Source organism: Loxodonta africana, chromosome 3 (assembly GCF_030014295.1).
Source record: "Loxodonta africana isolate mLoxAfr1 chromosome 3, mLoxAfr1.hap2, whole genome shotgun sequence".
Classification (NCBI taxonomy): domain Eukaryota; kingdom Metazoa; phylum Chordata; class Mammalia; order Proboscidea; family Elephantidae; genus Loxodonta; species Loxodonta africana.
This window is the reverse complement of record NC_087344.1, coordinates 82,928,934-82,947,348: the sequence shown is the minus strand read 5'-3', so window position 1 is coordinate 82,947,348 and position 18,415 is coordinate 82,928,934. Positions and strand designations below refer to the sequence as shown.

The 18,415-nt window shown below is 38.9% G+C and overlaps 1 protein-coding gene across 3 annotated transcripts in view; it reads left to right on the top strand.

Annotated features, from left to right (window-relative positions):
• Window positions 1-18,415, top strand: part of GPBP1L1 (GC-rich promoter binding protein 1 like 1) — a 60,880-nt gene that overhangs the window by 12,167 nt on the left and 30,298 nt on the right. For all 3 annotated transcript variants that reach the window (XM_023554689.2, XM_003415571.4, XM_010595322.3), the window contains 2 exons: window positions 13,473-14,500; window positions 15,209-15,323. In XM_023554689.2, coding sequence (XP_023410457.1) covers window positions 15,264-15,323 — 60 coding nt within the window. In that variant the 5' untranslated portion in view covers window positions 13,473-14,500; window positions 15,209-15,263. The remainder of the gene's footprint in view (window positions 1-13,472; window positions 14,501-15,208; window positions 15,324-18,415) is intronic.

Genomic DNA, 18,415 nt, shown 5'->3' with positions numbered 1-18,415 from the left:
CCTCTAGTCTCAGTCAGACCATTAAGTATGGTCTTTTTATGAGAATTTGGGGTCTGCATCCCACTGATCTCCTGCTCCCTCAGGGGTTCTCTGTTGTGCTCCCTGTCAGGGCAGTCATCGATTGTGGCTGGGCACCAACTAGTTCTTCTGGTCTCAGGATGATGTAGGTCTCTGGTTCATGTGGCGCTTTCTGTCTCATGGGCTCCTAGTTGTCGTGTGACCTTGGTGTTCTTCATTTTCCTTTGCTCCAGGTGGGTTGAGACCAATTGATGCATCTTAGATGGCCGCTTGTTAGCATTTAAGACCCCAGACGCCACGTTTCAAAGTGGGATGCAGAATGTTTTCCTAATAGAATTATTTTGCCAATTGACTTAGAAGTCCCCTCAAACCATGTTCCCCAGACCCCCGCCCCTGCTCCGCTGACCTTTGAAGCATTCATTTTATCCCGGAAACTTCTTTGCTTTTGGTCCAGTCCAATTGAGCTGACCTTCCATGTATTGAGTGTTGTCTTTCCCTTCACCCAAAGCAGTTCTTATTTACTGATTAATCAATAAAAAGCCCTCTCCCTCCCTGCCTCCCTCCCCCCTTTGTAACCACAAAAGTATGTGTTCTTCTCAGTTTTTACTATTTCTCAAGATCTTATAATAGTGGTCTTATACAGTATTTGTCCTTTTGCCTCTGACTGATTTCGCTCAGCATAATGCCTTCCGGGTTCCTCCATGTTATGAAATGTTTCACAGATTCGTCACTGTTCTTTAACGATGCGTAGTATTCCATTGTGTGAATATACCACAATTTATTTACCCATTCATCTGTTGATGGACACCTTGGTTGCTTCCAGCTTTTTTGCTATTGTAAACAGAGCTGCAATAAACATGGGTGTGCATATATCTGTTTGTGCTTCGCACGCTTTTTAATGGGGTTATCTGTCTTTTTGTTATTGAGTTATAAGTGTTCTGTATATATTCGATAGTAGTCCCTTATCAGATAAATCATCTTGCAAATATTTTCTCTCAGTCTGTGGGTTATTATTTTTTCTACTTTCTTGATGTCCTCTCAAGCACAAAAGTTTTTTTTTTTTAATGACGTCTAGCTTATCAATATTTTATTGCTTTTACTTAATTATGAAATAACCCAGGATCGTGGAAGATTTACTCCCATGTTTACTTTTAGCTCTTACGTTCAGATCTGTGGTCCACTTTGAGTTAATTTTTGTGTACGGTGTGAGATGTGGGTCAGCACCATTTTTTTGAAGAAAAAAAACCACTCCCCTTTGATACGTTGCTGCCCTTTTGTCATAAATTGACTATAATTGTTAAGAGCTTCTATTTGGACTCTTAATTCTGTTCTCTGTATGTCTTTGATCTCTATGTCTATCTTTATGCCAGTATGCAGAATTAAAGTTCTTTGTATATTCCTCTTTAATTGCATATCCTATGTCCCTCACCCCCACTACTACCTACCATTCTGAATTTGGTTTTGATAATTCTCTTGCGTTTTATATCATTTATTTAATGTGTGTGTGTGTGTCCCTGAACAATATATAATACTGTTACTCATGTTTTAAAACTTTGTTTAAATGGTATAGTATTTATTTATTTATTTATTGAAACTTGCATTTTTATGGTACTTCATTAGAGTCGTATATTTTGCTATGCATAGCTTTAAATGGAAACCCTGGTGGTGTAGTGGTTAAGTGCCATGGCTGCTAACCAAAGAGTCGGCAGTTCGAATCCACCAGGTGTGCTCCTCGGAAACTCTATGGGGCAGTTCTACTCTGTCCTATAGGGTCACTATGAGTTGGAATTGACTTGATGGCACTGGGTTTGGTTTGGTTTTCTTGGTTATAGCTTTAAATTATTTCTTATATTGTGCAAATACAACACAATTTAACCATTCTCCTGTTGGTGGGCATGGCATTTTAGGTAGTTTTTTGCCCAGTACAAACAGTTCTGTAGTCAGTATTTTTATTTGTCTTTCCTTGTGTTCATTTGTGATTAGGATTGGTGGGTCATAGAAGTTTCACAAATTTAACTTCAATTTTGCCAGACTATTTTCTAAACTGATCATACGAGTTTACACTCCCACGAGCTGTATATGAGAGTTCCTTATTGTTTCATGTCTTCATAAGTAGTTGATAATGTCATAATTTGTTTTTGCCGGTTTGATAGGTGTGAAATAATATCTCATGACTTGATTCAGGTTTTAAAAGTATGAATTAGTGGGTAATTCAAGGTAATGTCTTACGTAGTGCTTTATGTTATTTCAGAGCACTTGCATTATCACATGCATTCTCTTAAAGTGCTTCCCATCAGCGTGGTAATATATTAAATATTCAGAATTATATTTTTTGATAGAAATAACTTTTTTGCAACAGAGTTTGTATTAGAAATAGACATTTTTTCCTACAACTCAATAACAAAAAGACAGCTCAGTTTACAAAATGGGCAAAGGACTTGAATAGACCAGAGAAGATACACAAATGGCCAATAAGCACATGAAAAGACGCTCTACTTCATTAGTCTTTAAAGAAATACAAATCGAAACCACAGTGAGCTACCACTTCACCACCACTGGAATGGCAAGGATGTGGAGAAATTTGAGTTCTCATCCATTGCTGGTGGGATTGTAAAATTATGCAGTCCGTGTGAAAAACAGTATTGTGGTTCCTCAAAAAGTTAAAACATAGAACTACCTTATAACCCAGTAATTCTACTCCTAGGTATATAATCAAAAGAATTTAAAGCAGGGACTTAAACAGATAACTTGTACACCAGTGTTCATTGCAGCATTATTCACAATAGCCAAAAGGTGGAAACAAGCCAGATGTCCATCAGCAGGTGAATGGATAAACAAAATGTGCTATGCCTACTCCTTGGTTTTTGACTGTCTCGTTATCTGATATTTCACATTTACGACAATAGTGAAAAATCTATTATCTTACTGTTTTGTTCATTAATGATGTATGATGTCTGACAGTAACAAATGCCAAGGTGTAACGCTGGCTGTGATGGTTACGGTTATGTGTTGACTTAGCTAGGCCGTAATTATGAGTGGTTTGGCAGTTATGAAATGATGTAATTTGGCAGTTACGCAATGATGTAGTTATCCGCCTTTTTGTGATCCAATGTGGTCATCCTCCATTTTCACATAATGCAGATTTTTGTGTAACAGCCTAGTCTTTGGAACTTAACCATGTCAGTACATGAAGAGTGAGTGTATATAATACATACAATGGACTACTATTCAGTCATAAAGAGAAACAAAGCTCTAATATGTGCTGTGATATAAATGAGCCAAGTGGGGGCTGGTATTGCTTAAAGAGTAATGAGTTCTGTTAAGGGTGATGAAAAAAATTTGAAATGGATAGTGGTGATGGTTGTACAACATTGTGAATGTAATTAATGTTGCTGAATTTTACATATAAAAATGGTTGAAATGGCAAATGTCATATATATTTCACCACAATAAAGTGAATAAATTTTTAAGAAAAAATAGAAAATTTTTTTCTTTATTGGACCCCAATCAAATAATAGCAAACTTTACACAGTATTAATAACCATGGTCGTTAAGTGTTTTCTTAACCAAAAGAAATGGCATAGTGGAAAAAATCTTAAGGTATTTTATGTCCCCTTTTGGTTCATTGAAAACCATAAAAACAAAAAAACAAACCCAGTGCTGTCAAGTTGATTCCAACTCATAGACAGAGTAGAACTGCCCCATAGAGTTTCCAAATAGCGCCTGGAGGATTCAAACTGCCAACCCTTTGGTTACCAGCCATAGCACTTAACCACTACGCCTCCAGGGTTTAATGAAGACATGCTCAAATTTCATATTCTTAAGAAATTCTTAGATAGGAATTTATGTCCTCTGAAGTTAAAAGTAAGTACTAAGGTAGTAAGTGACTTTGGACTTTTTCCTATGAAGTATTGACATGAAGATTAAAAATCAAGAAAACATGAAATGTTAAAAAAATAATAATAAAAATTAAGCAATCAAGGCACCATTAACCCTTGCATTCTCCTTAATGAGGACTTATGAGGGAAACTATATGAGTAGACTATAGTAGGGTTATACTAAAATCAGTCATTTGGAGGAAGTGAAAGTGATAGACATTTAAATGTAAGTTTTGTGGGTTTTTTTGTCAAATCATGAGATCTGGAAAGGAGATGTTAGGGTTAGTGAATATCTGAAGATACGCAGAATTATAGTCTTGGGCTCTGCAGTTTAAGGAATAAAGAATGCTTTGAGGAGAGCTCTTTAGAACAGCGTCATGGATTGAATTATGTACCCCCCCCCCCAAAATGTGTGTATCAATTTGGCTGGGCCATAATTCCCGGTATTACCTGATTGTCCTCCATTTTGTGATTGTAATTTTATGTTAAAGAGGATTAGGGTGGTATTGTAATACCCTTTCTAAGGTTACTTCCCTGATCCAGTGTAAAGGGAGTTTCCCTAGGGTGTGGTCTGCACCACCTTGTATCTTAGAAGAAATGAAACGGAAGCAAGCAGAGAGTTGGGGACCTCATACCATCAAGAAAGCATTGCCAGGAGCAGAGCCTGTCCTTTGGACCCAGGGTCCCTGCACAGAAAAGCTCCTAGTATGGGGGAAGGTAGAAGAGAAGGCCAACAGAGAGTGAAAGCCTTCCCCTGGAGCTGACACCCTGAATTTGGACTTTTCGTTTACTGTGAGGAAATAAATTTCTCTTTGTTAAAGCCATCCACTTGCAGTGTTTCTGTTACAGCGGCACTGTATTACTAAGACAAGCAGTAAGATGAGGGGGATACGAATTGAGTTGTCAACACCTCTTACTATTCTAAACTGACATTTCTGGGTACCTGGAACAGACCCTGTCTGTACTATGAAATTATCCTGTTCACTATTAATTCCTACCACATGTTTCTATTTGTAGTGGTAAGAATGGGCCTCCTTGTCTAACTTCACAAGGGGGAGAGAGGACTACTATTAGCATCAGCCCAAAGCTGATTCTTACGAGGTGGAGGTCATACATGCCTCCCCTCTCCAACTTCTTTTTTTTTTAACTGATTCTGACACCAGCCGTCCCTCCCATGGCACACTCTGCTTCTCTGCTGAGTTCATTAAATTCGCTGCAGTGGCCACGGAGAACTCAAGACAATACTCAAGATTATGGAGTTTATTAGAGAAGTAACGAACAACTCAGGATACAATTCTTGATCAGAATAGCCTCTTCATACTCTCTGCTGCTGGTTCTTGCTTGGGGCCTTGTTAGGCAAGTGTTATAGCCCTTAGCTCTGTGAGTCGGCAAGCCCCACTGCAGGCATCTCACACGGCTATCGCTATAGTAACTGCTGTGCTATTGTAACTGCTGTGCCACCGTTTCTCGCTGTCTCCTTGTTACAGGTCTCTGTCTCCTGGTTCTAGAAAGTTCTCAGCACAGGGACCCCCGGTCCAAAGGATGTGCTCTGCTCTCAGCCCTTTTTTCTTGGTGGTAGTGAGGTCCCCCCTTCTGTGCTGGGGTTGGCCACCTTTTAAGCCTAGCGGGATGGCAAAATTTACCAATCCCCGTTTTAGGGTTCCATAGACCTTATTTGCATGGTCCCACCTCACAGGGTTTTTATGTACTTTATTTGTATTATTAGCAAGCTATCCAGTCTCCTTGGTGGGCCACAAGCACCTTATTTGCATGGTCTCACTAAATTCTTGTGTGGGACTCACAAAGACTGACTAGAAGGGCCGTTTTAAGTAATTCACTGCACCACAGTAGTCCAAATAAATATGTAAACAAGTAAATATAATGCCTTGTGAGTGGTACTTGAGTATGGGTATGGGCATGATATAATGCAGCAGGAATTTGTCACCTACCTTTTTTTTTTTTTTTGAGTTGAGACCTAAAGCCTTGAAAATGAATTAGATGGTGAAGAGAGCACAGAGAAACAAGAAAAGTGCTGCATGAAAGCTTTTAAGGGGCCATTATACAGGGTAAAAGAAAAAAGTCAGAAAAGAAGTGGTAATCAAAACAGTAGAGAGACCAGGATATCTTAACGCAGTAGTTGCCACTCATACTCGTCTTTAAAAAAGATTACATCAGTCTTTCGTGAATATTATCAATGTAAGGTTGCCAGCTTTTCCCCTGAGATTTGCCTGTCATTTATGGCATTATTGTCTCTTAGGAAATGGTGGTGTTAGGTTTTTTTCTTTTTTAATGTTCTGTCTGTCCAGAATTGGCAACTGTGTCGGTCCTTGAACTATTTTTTTGACTTATGAAATGATTGTTACCTGTTTATTAACTTACTAGGTGGTGTACCCAGAAGTTTTTAACCAAGAAAGGCTTATCAATATCTGTTACTCTTGCACTTCAGGGCACTTTGTTTATGGAGCCAAAATTAAACAAGACTGGTTAAAAGTGGAAACTGCATATTTTTGGATCTTTCCCATAGCTATATAAAAAAAATCTGTCTTGAAAGAAGTACAGCCAGAATGCTGCTTAGAAGCAAGGATGGCAAGACTTCAACTCAAGTACTTTGGTTGTGTTATCAGGAGGGACCAGTCCCTGGTGAAAGACATTATGGTCGGTCAACTGCTGCGCCATCAGGCTCCTCCCCTCCTACAGCATAAACTTAATTATAATGTTTAAAATTAGATCATGTTGGAAAGTCTCTAGTAGAGTACCTGGCATAGATGAGATGCACAATAAATTATAGATTTTGACTCATTGGGGGAGAGTAATTGGGAGTGTATAGCAAGGTGTATATGGGTTTTTGTGTGAGAGATTGACTTGATTTGTAAACTTTCACTTAAAGCACAATAAAAATTATTAAAAAATACAGGTTTTGAAAAGATAAAATATTTGACAAATAATATGAATGAATGATTGGGTCAAGTATTCAGGTACAAATGATTCTGATGATGCTTCTTGCAGGGAAAGAGGAACAGCACTTGAATAAAACTTGAAAAAGAATGGATGATGTAGAGTGTTGTTTGTGTTTAGTAGTAACTATTTCTATTGATTGACTTGATGGCAACCAGTTCAGTTTTTTAATTTCTATTGGCTTAGCAATAACTTTTGTTATAATTTTTTAAATTGTAGTAAAATACACAGTCATTGTAACCATTTTTAAATACAATTCTGTGACATTAAGTACATTCACATTGCTGTGCAACCATCACTACTCTCTAGGTCCAGAACTTTTTCATCACCCATAATGGAAACCCATATTCATTAAGTAATCACTCCACAATTTTCCCTCCCCACCAACTCCTGGCAACCACTAACCTGCTTTCTGATTTCCCTATTACCAATATTTCATATAAAAGTGATCACACAGTATGTGGCCTGTCGTGTCTGACTTTTCACTTAGCATAATGTTTTCAGGGTTCATCCATGTTGTATCATGCATTAGTACTTCATTCCTTTTTGTAGCTGAATAACATTCCGTTGTGTGGATATACCACATTTTGTTTATCTGTTGATGGACATTTGAGTTGTTGCCAGCTTTTAGGTATTGTGAATAGAACTGCCATGAACATTAATGTGCAAGTTTTTAACACCTGTTTTCTTTTTTTTTTTTAAGTATATATTTAGGAGTGAAATTGCTGGGTTATATGGTAATTCTATGTTTAACTTATTGTGGAATTGCCAGGCTCTTCTCCACATTGGCTGTACCATTTTACGTTCCTGCCGGTAATGTATAAGGCTTCCAGTTTCTCCACATCCTTGCTTTATTATAATTTTTAAAAATTAATTCATGAAACATTTGAACCCTTAACATTTTCAAGGCACAATGCTAGATGCTATATATGATTCAAAGAAGGACAAGACAATTCTAGAAGCAGCAAGTTTTTGGCCTAGTGGGAGGTAATGATTTTAAGTATCCTGGGCAGAACAAGTGTTACATGCCCAAGAAGACACAATTTAAAGAGATCAGAGAGGGAGATTACTTCCAAATAAAGAGAACTACCAGTACCAGTTGCTATCAAGTTGACTCTGACTTTTGGTGACCATCTGTGTCGGAGTAGAACTGTATTCTCTAGGTTTCTCAGTGACTGATATTTTCGAAGTAGGTCACCAGGCCTTTCTTCCTAGGCACTGCTGGGTGAACTAGAGTAGACTTTTTAGGGCTGGCTCTTGAGGGATGGGGAAAAGGCTTATTTTTTGACTACCAGGCTGAGGAATTTAAATGGTGTTTTGTGGATGGTGGAAAGCCAGAAAATTTCTGAGCAGGAATAGTGATATAATTTGATCTTGAATTTATGAAGAGAGATCTGGAGGCTAATAGTAAAGGGTAAGGTGGAAGGTAGAAGAGGTTTAGTAGTACCAGTGAAACCAGTTTAGAGATTTTTGTTAGAGATTATTGGGGGCATGAAGAGTGATAAATAAATATGGAAGAGAAGGAATGCAATAGACAGGACTTTGAAACTCTTTTAACTTTATAGTCTCCCTAGATTTCACCTTTTCCACTGACGTTAATTAAACATCATCTGCCTAATAGTGACAATTCCCAAAGTTATTATGTCCAGAACCCACCTTTCCTTGAGTTCCAGACTATGTACTTGACATCTTGATTTCCCCTCCAATTTAATCTTCCTTATATTCTAAAAGTACTCTAAGAAAATTTTAAATGATTTTTTTTGTAGTGAGCAAAAGCCCTTGGAATCCTCCTATAAAAATAGCCACAGCCTCAAAAGGCACCACTAAGAACTTTAGTTATAAAAATTCACAGAACAAAGTAAGTTCATTAAAAAAAATTTTTTGACTAATAGTGAAGATAAAACGTGCGTATTCTGACATCGTAATAAAACCGTTACCCACATTTTGGCATGTCTTCCTTTTTTCCCAGAATAGGAATTTCTCTTATCAGCCCTCTTTCTCCTTTTATTTGTTCCCTTACCAAACAGTCCCATCTGTCATCAATCCCCAACCCACCACACCCTCCTCACACACACATACCCACCATTCTGCTGCATGAGTATACCGAGGAGTATATTAGAGGTAGTGGACAGTGGGTAAGTAGTTGGTGTAGATACATAACAGCTTCAGAAGTTTTCACACGAATTGCAAAGCTTCTGTCAGTTAATACTTCCTTTACAATCACTGCTTCAGTTGGGATCCTGCTACAGAAAAATTTGGGATTAGATATGTAAAGGACTTAGAAGGTAGTGTGTAAGTGTGAATTGGGAAGCTGGAATATGCCTAGTGGTATTTGAAAAGGGGACTTCTTTAAGACTGATAAGTTTTCCTTCTTGTGTCATTGTTCCATAACCTAACGGGTGATTCGTCTCCTTGCCTGAACCTCAGGTTCTCTGTAGTTTCAACCAGAATTCTTAAGACAAAAACTAAAGTAAGCAACAGTTAATTATGTGTTTTCCATAAGGAAGGTTGATTTGATTGATAACTTTTCCAGAAGAACTTATTACATGGATAGTGTCATCATACATTTATTATTGGAAGTTACACCTGTAGACTTATGTAAAAACAACTGGGAATGAAACAGTATCCAGTTAGCATTTATTCTCTGTATCAGCAAATGATCTGATCATCTACCTAGTTGCTCAAGCTAGAAATTGGAGTATGAGTCTATTTCTTTCTTAGCCTCCACATCCCATCAGTCATCAAGTCCTGCCTATTTTACCTCCTCCTAAATATTTTGTAAATTGGCTTCTTTTAATTTGTATTAAAAGCTGGTATTCCCCACAGTATCTTTCAGTCACCCCTGATAAAAATCTCTAGACTGGAACTGTGGAGCTGATACCAAGGAATTGTCCCTGAACTAGCTGTTCTTTCTGCAGGCTGGGCCAAAGTGCTAACCAGCCCTATCCCCACTCACTAATGAGACACTCGTTTGCTCCCCAAGAGAGCAAACTGCACAGGTAGAGATCCAGCTTCTTCCCCTGAGAACCTTTGTGGGGACATATTTTCTGATCACATTTAAGTGTTCACAGTGTATATATAAAATAAAGCACATGGATATGTTCAAGGTTTCTATTTCTTTGCCAATTTTGCTGTGTCATAGAAATTATCTAGTTTAAGATTTTCAAATTTATTGGAATATAATTGCCCATAATATTGTTTTGCTCGTAGTATTTCTTAATCTGTTGTAGTTATATTCTCCTTTTCATGCTTTTTTTTTTACTTGTATCTTTTTTCCTTCACCATTTTTATCAGCATTAATCTCTTAATCTTTTTAAAAAGAATTGTCTTTATTTTTTGAATCTTTTCTTTTTCTGACTTTTTTTTTCTTTGCTTTTTCTCTCTGCTCAGGTTTGCCCTATTGCGCTCTTCCCATCTTCTTGATAGTAATGCTTAGGTCCATTTGTCTTTAGTCTTGTTTTAAGAAAAATGTTTTTAATGCTTAGTTTCTCTTAAATACTGCTTTAGGTATGTATTGCGAATTTATTCTATTTAAGTATTTTGAAACTTTATCATTGCCTCTTTCTCCCACAATGAGAAATCTGGTTAATATTTTTACCTTGTTTATCATCCCCAGTATGTAACCATCCTCTTCCCCACTACCACCTCTTCCCTTCAAGTCATTCATTCCCTCTTCACCACACAGGTTGCAACACCTGTGTAAAGCACCTTCCTGTGCGGAAGCCTTCAACCTGCTTGGCTTTATCCCGTTTAATATTTTCTATGCAGAAAATATTAAATGACGCAGGAAGCATCAAAAGAAGATGAAAGGAATACACAGAGTCATTATACCAAAAAGAATTAGTCGATGTTCAACCATTTCAAGAGGTGGCATATGATCAGGAACCGATGGTACTGAAGGAAGAAGTCCAAGCTGCTCTGAAGGCATTGGCAAAAAACAAGGCTCGATGGAATATCAACTGAGATGTTTCAACAAACAGATGCAGCGCTGGAGGTGCTCACTCGTCTGTGCCAAGAAATATGGAAGACAGCTGACTGGAAGAGATCCATATTTATGCCTATTCCCAAGAAAGGTGATCCAGCCGAATGTGGAAATTATAGAACAATATCATTAATATCACACACAAGCCAAATTTTGCTGAAGATCATTCAAAAATGGCAGCAGCAGTATATTGACAAGGAACTGTCAGAAATTCAGGCCTGTTTCAGAAGAGGACATGGAACCAGGGATATCATTGCTGATGTCAGATGGATCCTGGCTGAAAGCAGAGAATACCAGAAGGAGGTTTGTGTTTTATTGACTATGCAAAGGCATTCGACTGTGTGGATCATAACATACTATGGATAACACTGCAAAGAATGGGAATTCCAGAACACTTAATTGTGCTCATGAGGAACCTTTACATAGATCAAGAAGCAGTTGTTCGGACAGAACAAGGGGATACTGATTGGTTTAAAGTCAGGAAAGGTGTGTGTCAGGGTTGTATTCTTTCACCATACCTATTCAATCTGTATGCTGAGCACATAATCCGAGAAGCTGGACTATATGAAGAAGAACAGGGCATCAGGATTGGAGGAAGACTCATTAACAACTTGCGTTATGCACATGACACAACCTTGCTTGCCGAGGGTGAAAAGGACTTGAAGCACTTACTAATGAAGATCAAAGACCACAGCCTTCAGTTTGGATTGCACCTCAACATAAAGAAAACAAAAATTCTCACAACTGGACCAAGAAGTAAATAGAGAAAAGATTGAAGTTGTCAAGGATTTTATTTGTATCCACAATCAACACCCATGGAAACAGCAGTCAAGAAATCAAAAGACGTGTTTCATTGGGTAAATCTGCTGCAAAGGACCTCTTTAAGGTGTTGAAGAGCAAAGATGTCACCTTGAAGACTAAGGTGCGCCTGACCCAAGCCATGGTATTTTCAATTGCATCGTATGCATGTGAAAGCTGGACAATAAGGAAGACTGAAGAAGAATTGATGCCTTTGAATTGTGGTGTTGGCAAAGAATATTGAATATACCATGGACTGCCAAAAGAACGAACAAATCTGTCTTAGAAGAAGTACAACCAGAATGCTCCTTAGAAGCAAGGATGGCAAGACTGCGTCTTACCTACTTTGTACATGTTGTCAGGAGGGATCGGTCCCTGGAGAAGGACATCATGCTTGGCAAAGTACAGGGTCAGCAGAAAAGAGGAAGACCCTCAACGAGGTGGATTGACACAGTGGCTGCAACAATGAGCTCAAGCACAACAACAATTGTAAGGATGGCAGAGGACCAGGCAGTGTTTTGTTCTGTTTTGCATAGGGTATCTATGAGTCAGAAATGACTCCATGGCACCTAACAACAACAAGGATGGTCTCCTAACTCCACTCAGACTCCAGTGCTCTGCATTGAGCTGCCATCCTGCTAGGAAACTTTCCTTTATCCTGCGTGGTTTCTGGCACCCTGCACTGGGCTGTTGCCATGAACACACTTTTCCCTATCCTCCCCCTTGCCTGGACATCGTTCACTTCCTGGTTTGGTGCCACCACCCTGCTCTGTGTGCCTCTGCAGCACCTCCCGCTATCCCCATAGATTCCTGCTTTGTTTGACCCCATGTAGTGGCTTTTGCACAGAATTTGTTCAGGAAAAGGAGAGGGTGTGTAGGAGCTACAAGTCAAAGTCATTTTCTAATTTCAGTACAGTGTGGTCAGAGAACATAGGATACTTATTCTTTGGAAGTAATTGAAACAACTAGCATGTGGTCAATCTTAAGTATTAAACACATACATAGAAAGTGTAGAGAATATGTGAATAGTCTGGTACTCACCACTCATCTGAAGAAATAATGCATTACAGATGCAGTTGAAGCCCTTTGGGACATCTTTCTGATTTGTTTCTTGCTTTTGTAAACTTAAAATAGTATAGTAGAGCAAGGCTGCCAAGTACATATTTTTCAAACTGGGAATTTATCTGTGTAGACCAGAATTGCCCACAAAAGCAGCCGTTATATCAGAAAAACTTTCTAGACCCTGGAAGAATGTTGGGAATTTGCCAAAGTAATTTTTGTGTCTTCTCTCAGTATATATCTTAAGTCAGATTGTAAGAGCTTATTTCTCTTAATTGATGACTAAGGATCTAAGAATATGCATAACGTAATGTATGAGGAATACTGTGACAGATAACCTTGTTTTAAGGACCTGGCTGTGGATAGGATTCAGTTATACTACTAGGTAGTTGATGATTGTAGTGTATGGTAATAAACCAACAAGCAGTATGGCTCTTCGACCACTTAATTAAGGCAAAATATTCCGTTTATGAGAGAAAATCTAAAAGACCCGTTAATTTGCATTTCTGAATGAATTACCTTTGAATGGAGAAATGGTTATATAAGAAGGCAAACTGTTAAGGCCACTTTTCAAAAATCCTTAAGAACTGTATGCAGTTATGTTATTGGTATAGGTGGTGACACATTAAATTTTTAATGTCTCAATAGAATTGGACTTGAGGGTTTTGACTCTCAGGACCTTGACTTGATTGGTCATTGAACTTTCTCATTTTCGGAGGTATGTATAACAGTGATTCGTGCCTCTTGTGATACTGTGTGTTGTTTTGTTTTTTCACTTACAGAGTGAAGATTTTTGTGACATTTTAAATAATTGAGCAACGATAGAAATGGATCCAAAGCAATAAGTGACTTCTCTACTGAAGCTATAGAAGATTCTTCCTTTCACCTTCCAGAAGCTCAATTCAGTCTTCGAAAAGGGGCAGAAAAAGTGAAATACAGAAAACCGAAAAGAAGAAAACCTCACTTTGGACCTGTCTTGCTTGACTACCCCTTACCCCTGTCTTTCTACTTGTTTTAATTTTGCTCTGAATTTATAAATAGTGAAGACCAAAGAAATAGAAGATACTTTTGGAAGCTTTATACCAAGAAATTTGCCTTGAAAGCTGCTATTCTGTGGAGGGAAAAGTATATCAAGTTCCTGTCTGATTTTTTTTTTTTAAACAGGATTTCTTATAACTTCAGATTTTTAAGAATAAGACAAATATAAATACTGCACACCATTTTTAGAACTGTGTGAGTAAGAATGAGATTTGTATTTTAAGGGCTTTGTCATGTGGATGTTTTGCCACTGGAGTTGACTGCTCAGAAGATCTTTTATAGCACTTTAAAGTTATATTTTTGGGCTATCACCTTGATGACATCACTTGCCCACACATGAGCCCACCTGTCTTTCTAGCTATGACCTTGTTATGAACCGTGTTTACACTCACTGTGCAAATGTCCATGCATTATCTATTTAAGCAGCATCATAGTGCCATCACTCAAAGAAGTTGAATGAGGTGAACATAGACATAGCTCTTTCCCCTTCCCCCCCTTTTTTAAATGTAACAAATACCTTTTTATGTTCCCCTTCCCCCTTCCCCTCCCCTTCCCCCTTTTGGGAAAGTGTCAGGAACTAGATAGTTTAAGATGAGCAATTGAGGGGACTGAGAAAGTGATCCACACAGAGCCTGGCTTCTTTGTGCTTCATCACAAGGCGTGCTGCTGGCCAGGCTACTTAAGCACCCTTTTACCAAGAGAACCTCGTGGAAGATCCAGCTGGCAGACTCAAGAAGTTCAGAAAACAGGACCACAGAGCTTATACTCTGGGGTAAATATTCTCCTTATGTCTGTCTTTGAAAGAAGACCGTGTATGTATATGTATCATGGAAAATATCTATTGCTTTCTAAGGTATTTAATTTTGGAGAATATCGGTAGAGTGGCTTGGAGTTGCCAAAGGATGTCAGGAAAACTGATGCTAGTTCTTTGAGGAAATTAATGTGAACTAAATAGAAAAGCTCTTTAGATACCGTATATTCCTTCTCTAGGAAGATCTCATCTATTGTTTTTGCCATAAGTTACTTGATTACCTGAAGCAGATTAATCTCTCTCCATAAGTATCAGGTACTTAAGTAGGTGTCTGTTCTTAGGCTCTACTGATGGAACTCAAGAATTCACCAGCTACCTTCCTACACCCTTCCAGACCCATGTCACGTTTTTTTCTTTCTATGTTTTTCATGGTCATATATTCATGAACTGCTTTTTTGTAGACTGTCTAAGATATGGATTCTAACAAGTAGGGTAGAGAGGCTCAGAGGACAGGTCTTTATATAAAGTGGGAATCGTAGGATAATTACAGACTCCTTTACACTGAAGCTGACTGCTCAGAAGATCTTTTAAAATTACATTTTAGGGCTATAACTTTGATGACATCATTTGCCCACACATAAGCACACCTGTCTTTCTAGCTATGACCTTGTTAGGAACAGTGTATCAGATTCTTGCCAGCGTAAGTGATTTGAGTTTTCTCATTTTCAGATCCTGGCCATGAGGTTGGATGCCTCACCTTGCTGAAAAGAGACACTGGACCTAAATGGCGCAGCATGACTTTGTTCCTGCTTGGCTAAATTTCTCAACACCACAATCAGCTAAGGTACTATTCTCCATTCCTGTAGCAACTACACACATGCCAGTTCTCTCTATCCCCGACCAGTCTATGATGTTTTTTGTATATTCAGCCTTGCCTGAGGATTTCAAAAATGTTTGCATAGATTTGTAACCTCTCTTTTAATAGGATATTAAAATAATATAAACAGGCAATCCCCATCAGTGTGTTCCCTATGACTGCCAAGTGTCCCGGTTGTATGCTAAGCTTTTCTCATTGTGTGGCTCGCATAAAATTTCCTATATTAACTGCAGCACGCTTTGGAAATAAAACACACCCTCTAATCAATTGTTAAGCGCCCCGATGGTGCAGTGGTTAAGCACTCAGCTGCTTAACCAAAAGGTCAGCAATTCGAACCCACCCACCGCTATACAGGAGAAAAATGTGGCAGTCTGTTTTTGTAAATATTCCAAGCCAAACCCATTGCCAAGTCATTTCCGACTGATAGTGACCTTTCCCATAGGGTTTCCGAGGAATGGCAGGTGGGTTTGAACAGCCAACCTTTTGGTTAGCACCCAAGCTCTTAACCACTGTGCCACCAGGGCTCCTTGTAAAGATTATAGCCTTGGAAATCCTATGGGGTGGTTCTCTTCTGTCCTCTGTGGTTGCTAAGAGTTGGAATTGACTCAACGACAATACGTTTGGTTTTGGAGCCAATTACTGGTTCAGAGGGGCAGAGATGAGAAGGAAATAAATGGTTCTTGGGCACATGGACCTTTGCAATGAACACATTTGTCTACAAGGAGGAGGAGGAAAAAGTAGAGGCAGTGATTGTTCAATTACTACATGGATCTCAGATTTAATCCTCAAAATTGATTCTGACTCATAGCATCCCCATAGGACAGAGTAGAACTGCCCTGGAGGGTTTCCAGGTTGGCAGTTCGAATCCACCAGCCACTCCTTGGAAACCCAGTGAGACAGTTTTACTGTGTCCTGTAGGGCCACTATGAGTCAGAATCAACTTGATGGCAACAGTTTTGGTTTTGGGGATTTTTAATCTATTTATGGAACCCTGGTGGTGTACTAGTTAAGAGCTCAGCTGCTAACCAAAAGGTCGGCAGTTCAAATCCACCAGACACTCCTTGGAAACCCCGCGGGGCAGTTCTGTGTTCTACAGGGTCGCTATAAGTCGGAAACAACTCTACGACAACTGGTTCGATCTACTTATAAGAGTCACTGGTTAGCACAAATGGTTAAGCCCTCAGCTAGTAGCCGAAAGGTTGGCAGTTTGAACCCACCCAGCAGTGCCTTGGAAGACAGGCCTGGCCATCTGCTTCTGAAAGGTCACAGCCTGAAAAACTTGTGGAGCACAGTTGTACTCTGACGCATGGAATCACCATGAGCCAGAATCAACTTGAGGGCAGCTAGCAACAACAGCGGTATATTTCTTGATTTCAGGGGAAAATGTATGAGTTGGGGTAAAGACAAATGGAACAACTAGTTCATATAGATTAAAGCAGAGCACCTAGTCACAGTATAAAACCCCACTGCCGTCAAGTCGATTCCGACTCATAGCGACCCTACAGGACAGGGTAGAACTGCCTTATAGAGTTTCCAAGGCACACCTGGCAGATTCAAAGTGCTGACCTCTTGGTTAGCAGCCATAGCACTTAGGTACTATGCCGCCACAGTTTCCAAGTCACAGTATAGAGAAGAATAACATAAGTTATTGATAAAGGAAAACTTTAGGAGCTAGTTTGCTTAAAAATGCTTCCCATTTTGCCAATTGATAGAGTCTTATGAAATGGCCTACCATCCCTATTTTTAAGTGTGAATATTTTAGAAGATGCTTCTGGTCTGAATCAAACCCACAACCTTTTGCTGTAAACTTGGTATCGAATTGTCCTTGTGAAATTCCCAAAATCTCATGTATAGGCCTAATCTGACCTAAGACTTGGGGGTGGTGAGCCAGAGGGATTGGGTGTGGGATCCAAGGAAATACTTATAAAAGCGGACAGGTTTTATATCTTCAAAGAATGATTATTTTAGCAAAGTGAACTAAATAAAAAGAGTTAGGAAATACGATTTCAATATTTGCAGTAAAATTACAGTAAGCAAAGCAGTATGGTATTTCCATAAGGATAAACATGTAAAGCCATGGAACAGACCTCAGAGTTCAAAGTGCCAGGGTAATTGAATGTGGGAAATGATTAGTCTTTTTAACAAATGGTACTGGAACAATCAAATATCTATAGGAAAAAAAAACCTCAAATCTTATTTCACGTCATATACAAAAATTAAAATAGATCATAACGTAAATTAAAAAGCCAGAACAATAAAACTTCTAGAAGAAAACAGGAGAAAATCTTTGTAATCCAGAGGTGTGGCTAAGATAAAAAAAAGACTTGACAATACCAAGTGTTGGTGAGGGTACTGATAATAAGAAAAAGAATATAAAAATCTTTGTGTTCAAACCTGTAGTTTTCCTGTAAGCCCTGTCAACATATCTATATTTTTCATGGCTTTATAGACTTTGGTCTCTATCATTTTAGATTAGAGAATATCACAGAATAGACTTCCATAGAAAAGGAAGGGCCATTAGAACTCATCTGTCACGTAACTTCTCAAACAACTTCCTTTCAGTTATATAACCTAAAAGACTACTTATTCTCCCTCACGTCTTTGCTCATGTGTAAATGGGTAAGATGAGGATGATGCTGAAATTATGGTATTGTTACTGAGTATTGAGCAATGTTTGGAAAGAAGTGCTTTATAAAATTTGTAGGTGCTAATGGCCTAGCAGAAACCCTGGTGGCGTAGTGATTAAGTGCTACGGCTGCTAATCAAAGGGTCGGCAGTTCAAAACCGCCAGGCGCTCCTTGGAAACTCTATGGGGCAGTTCTGCTCTGTCCTCTAGGGTTGCTATGAGTCGGAATCGACCCGACAGCACTGGGTTTGGTTTGGTTTTGGAATGGTCTACCACTGTGGTTTTTACCCCGTTGTTTTCTTGCGGGAAGGAGCCCTGGTGGTGCAGTGGTTAAGTGTTCAACTGCTAACCAGTAGGCGGGCAGTTCAAACCCACTAGCCACTCCACGAGAGAAAGATGTGGCAGCCTGCTTTAGTAAAGATTATAGCCTTGG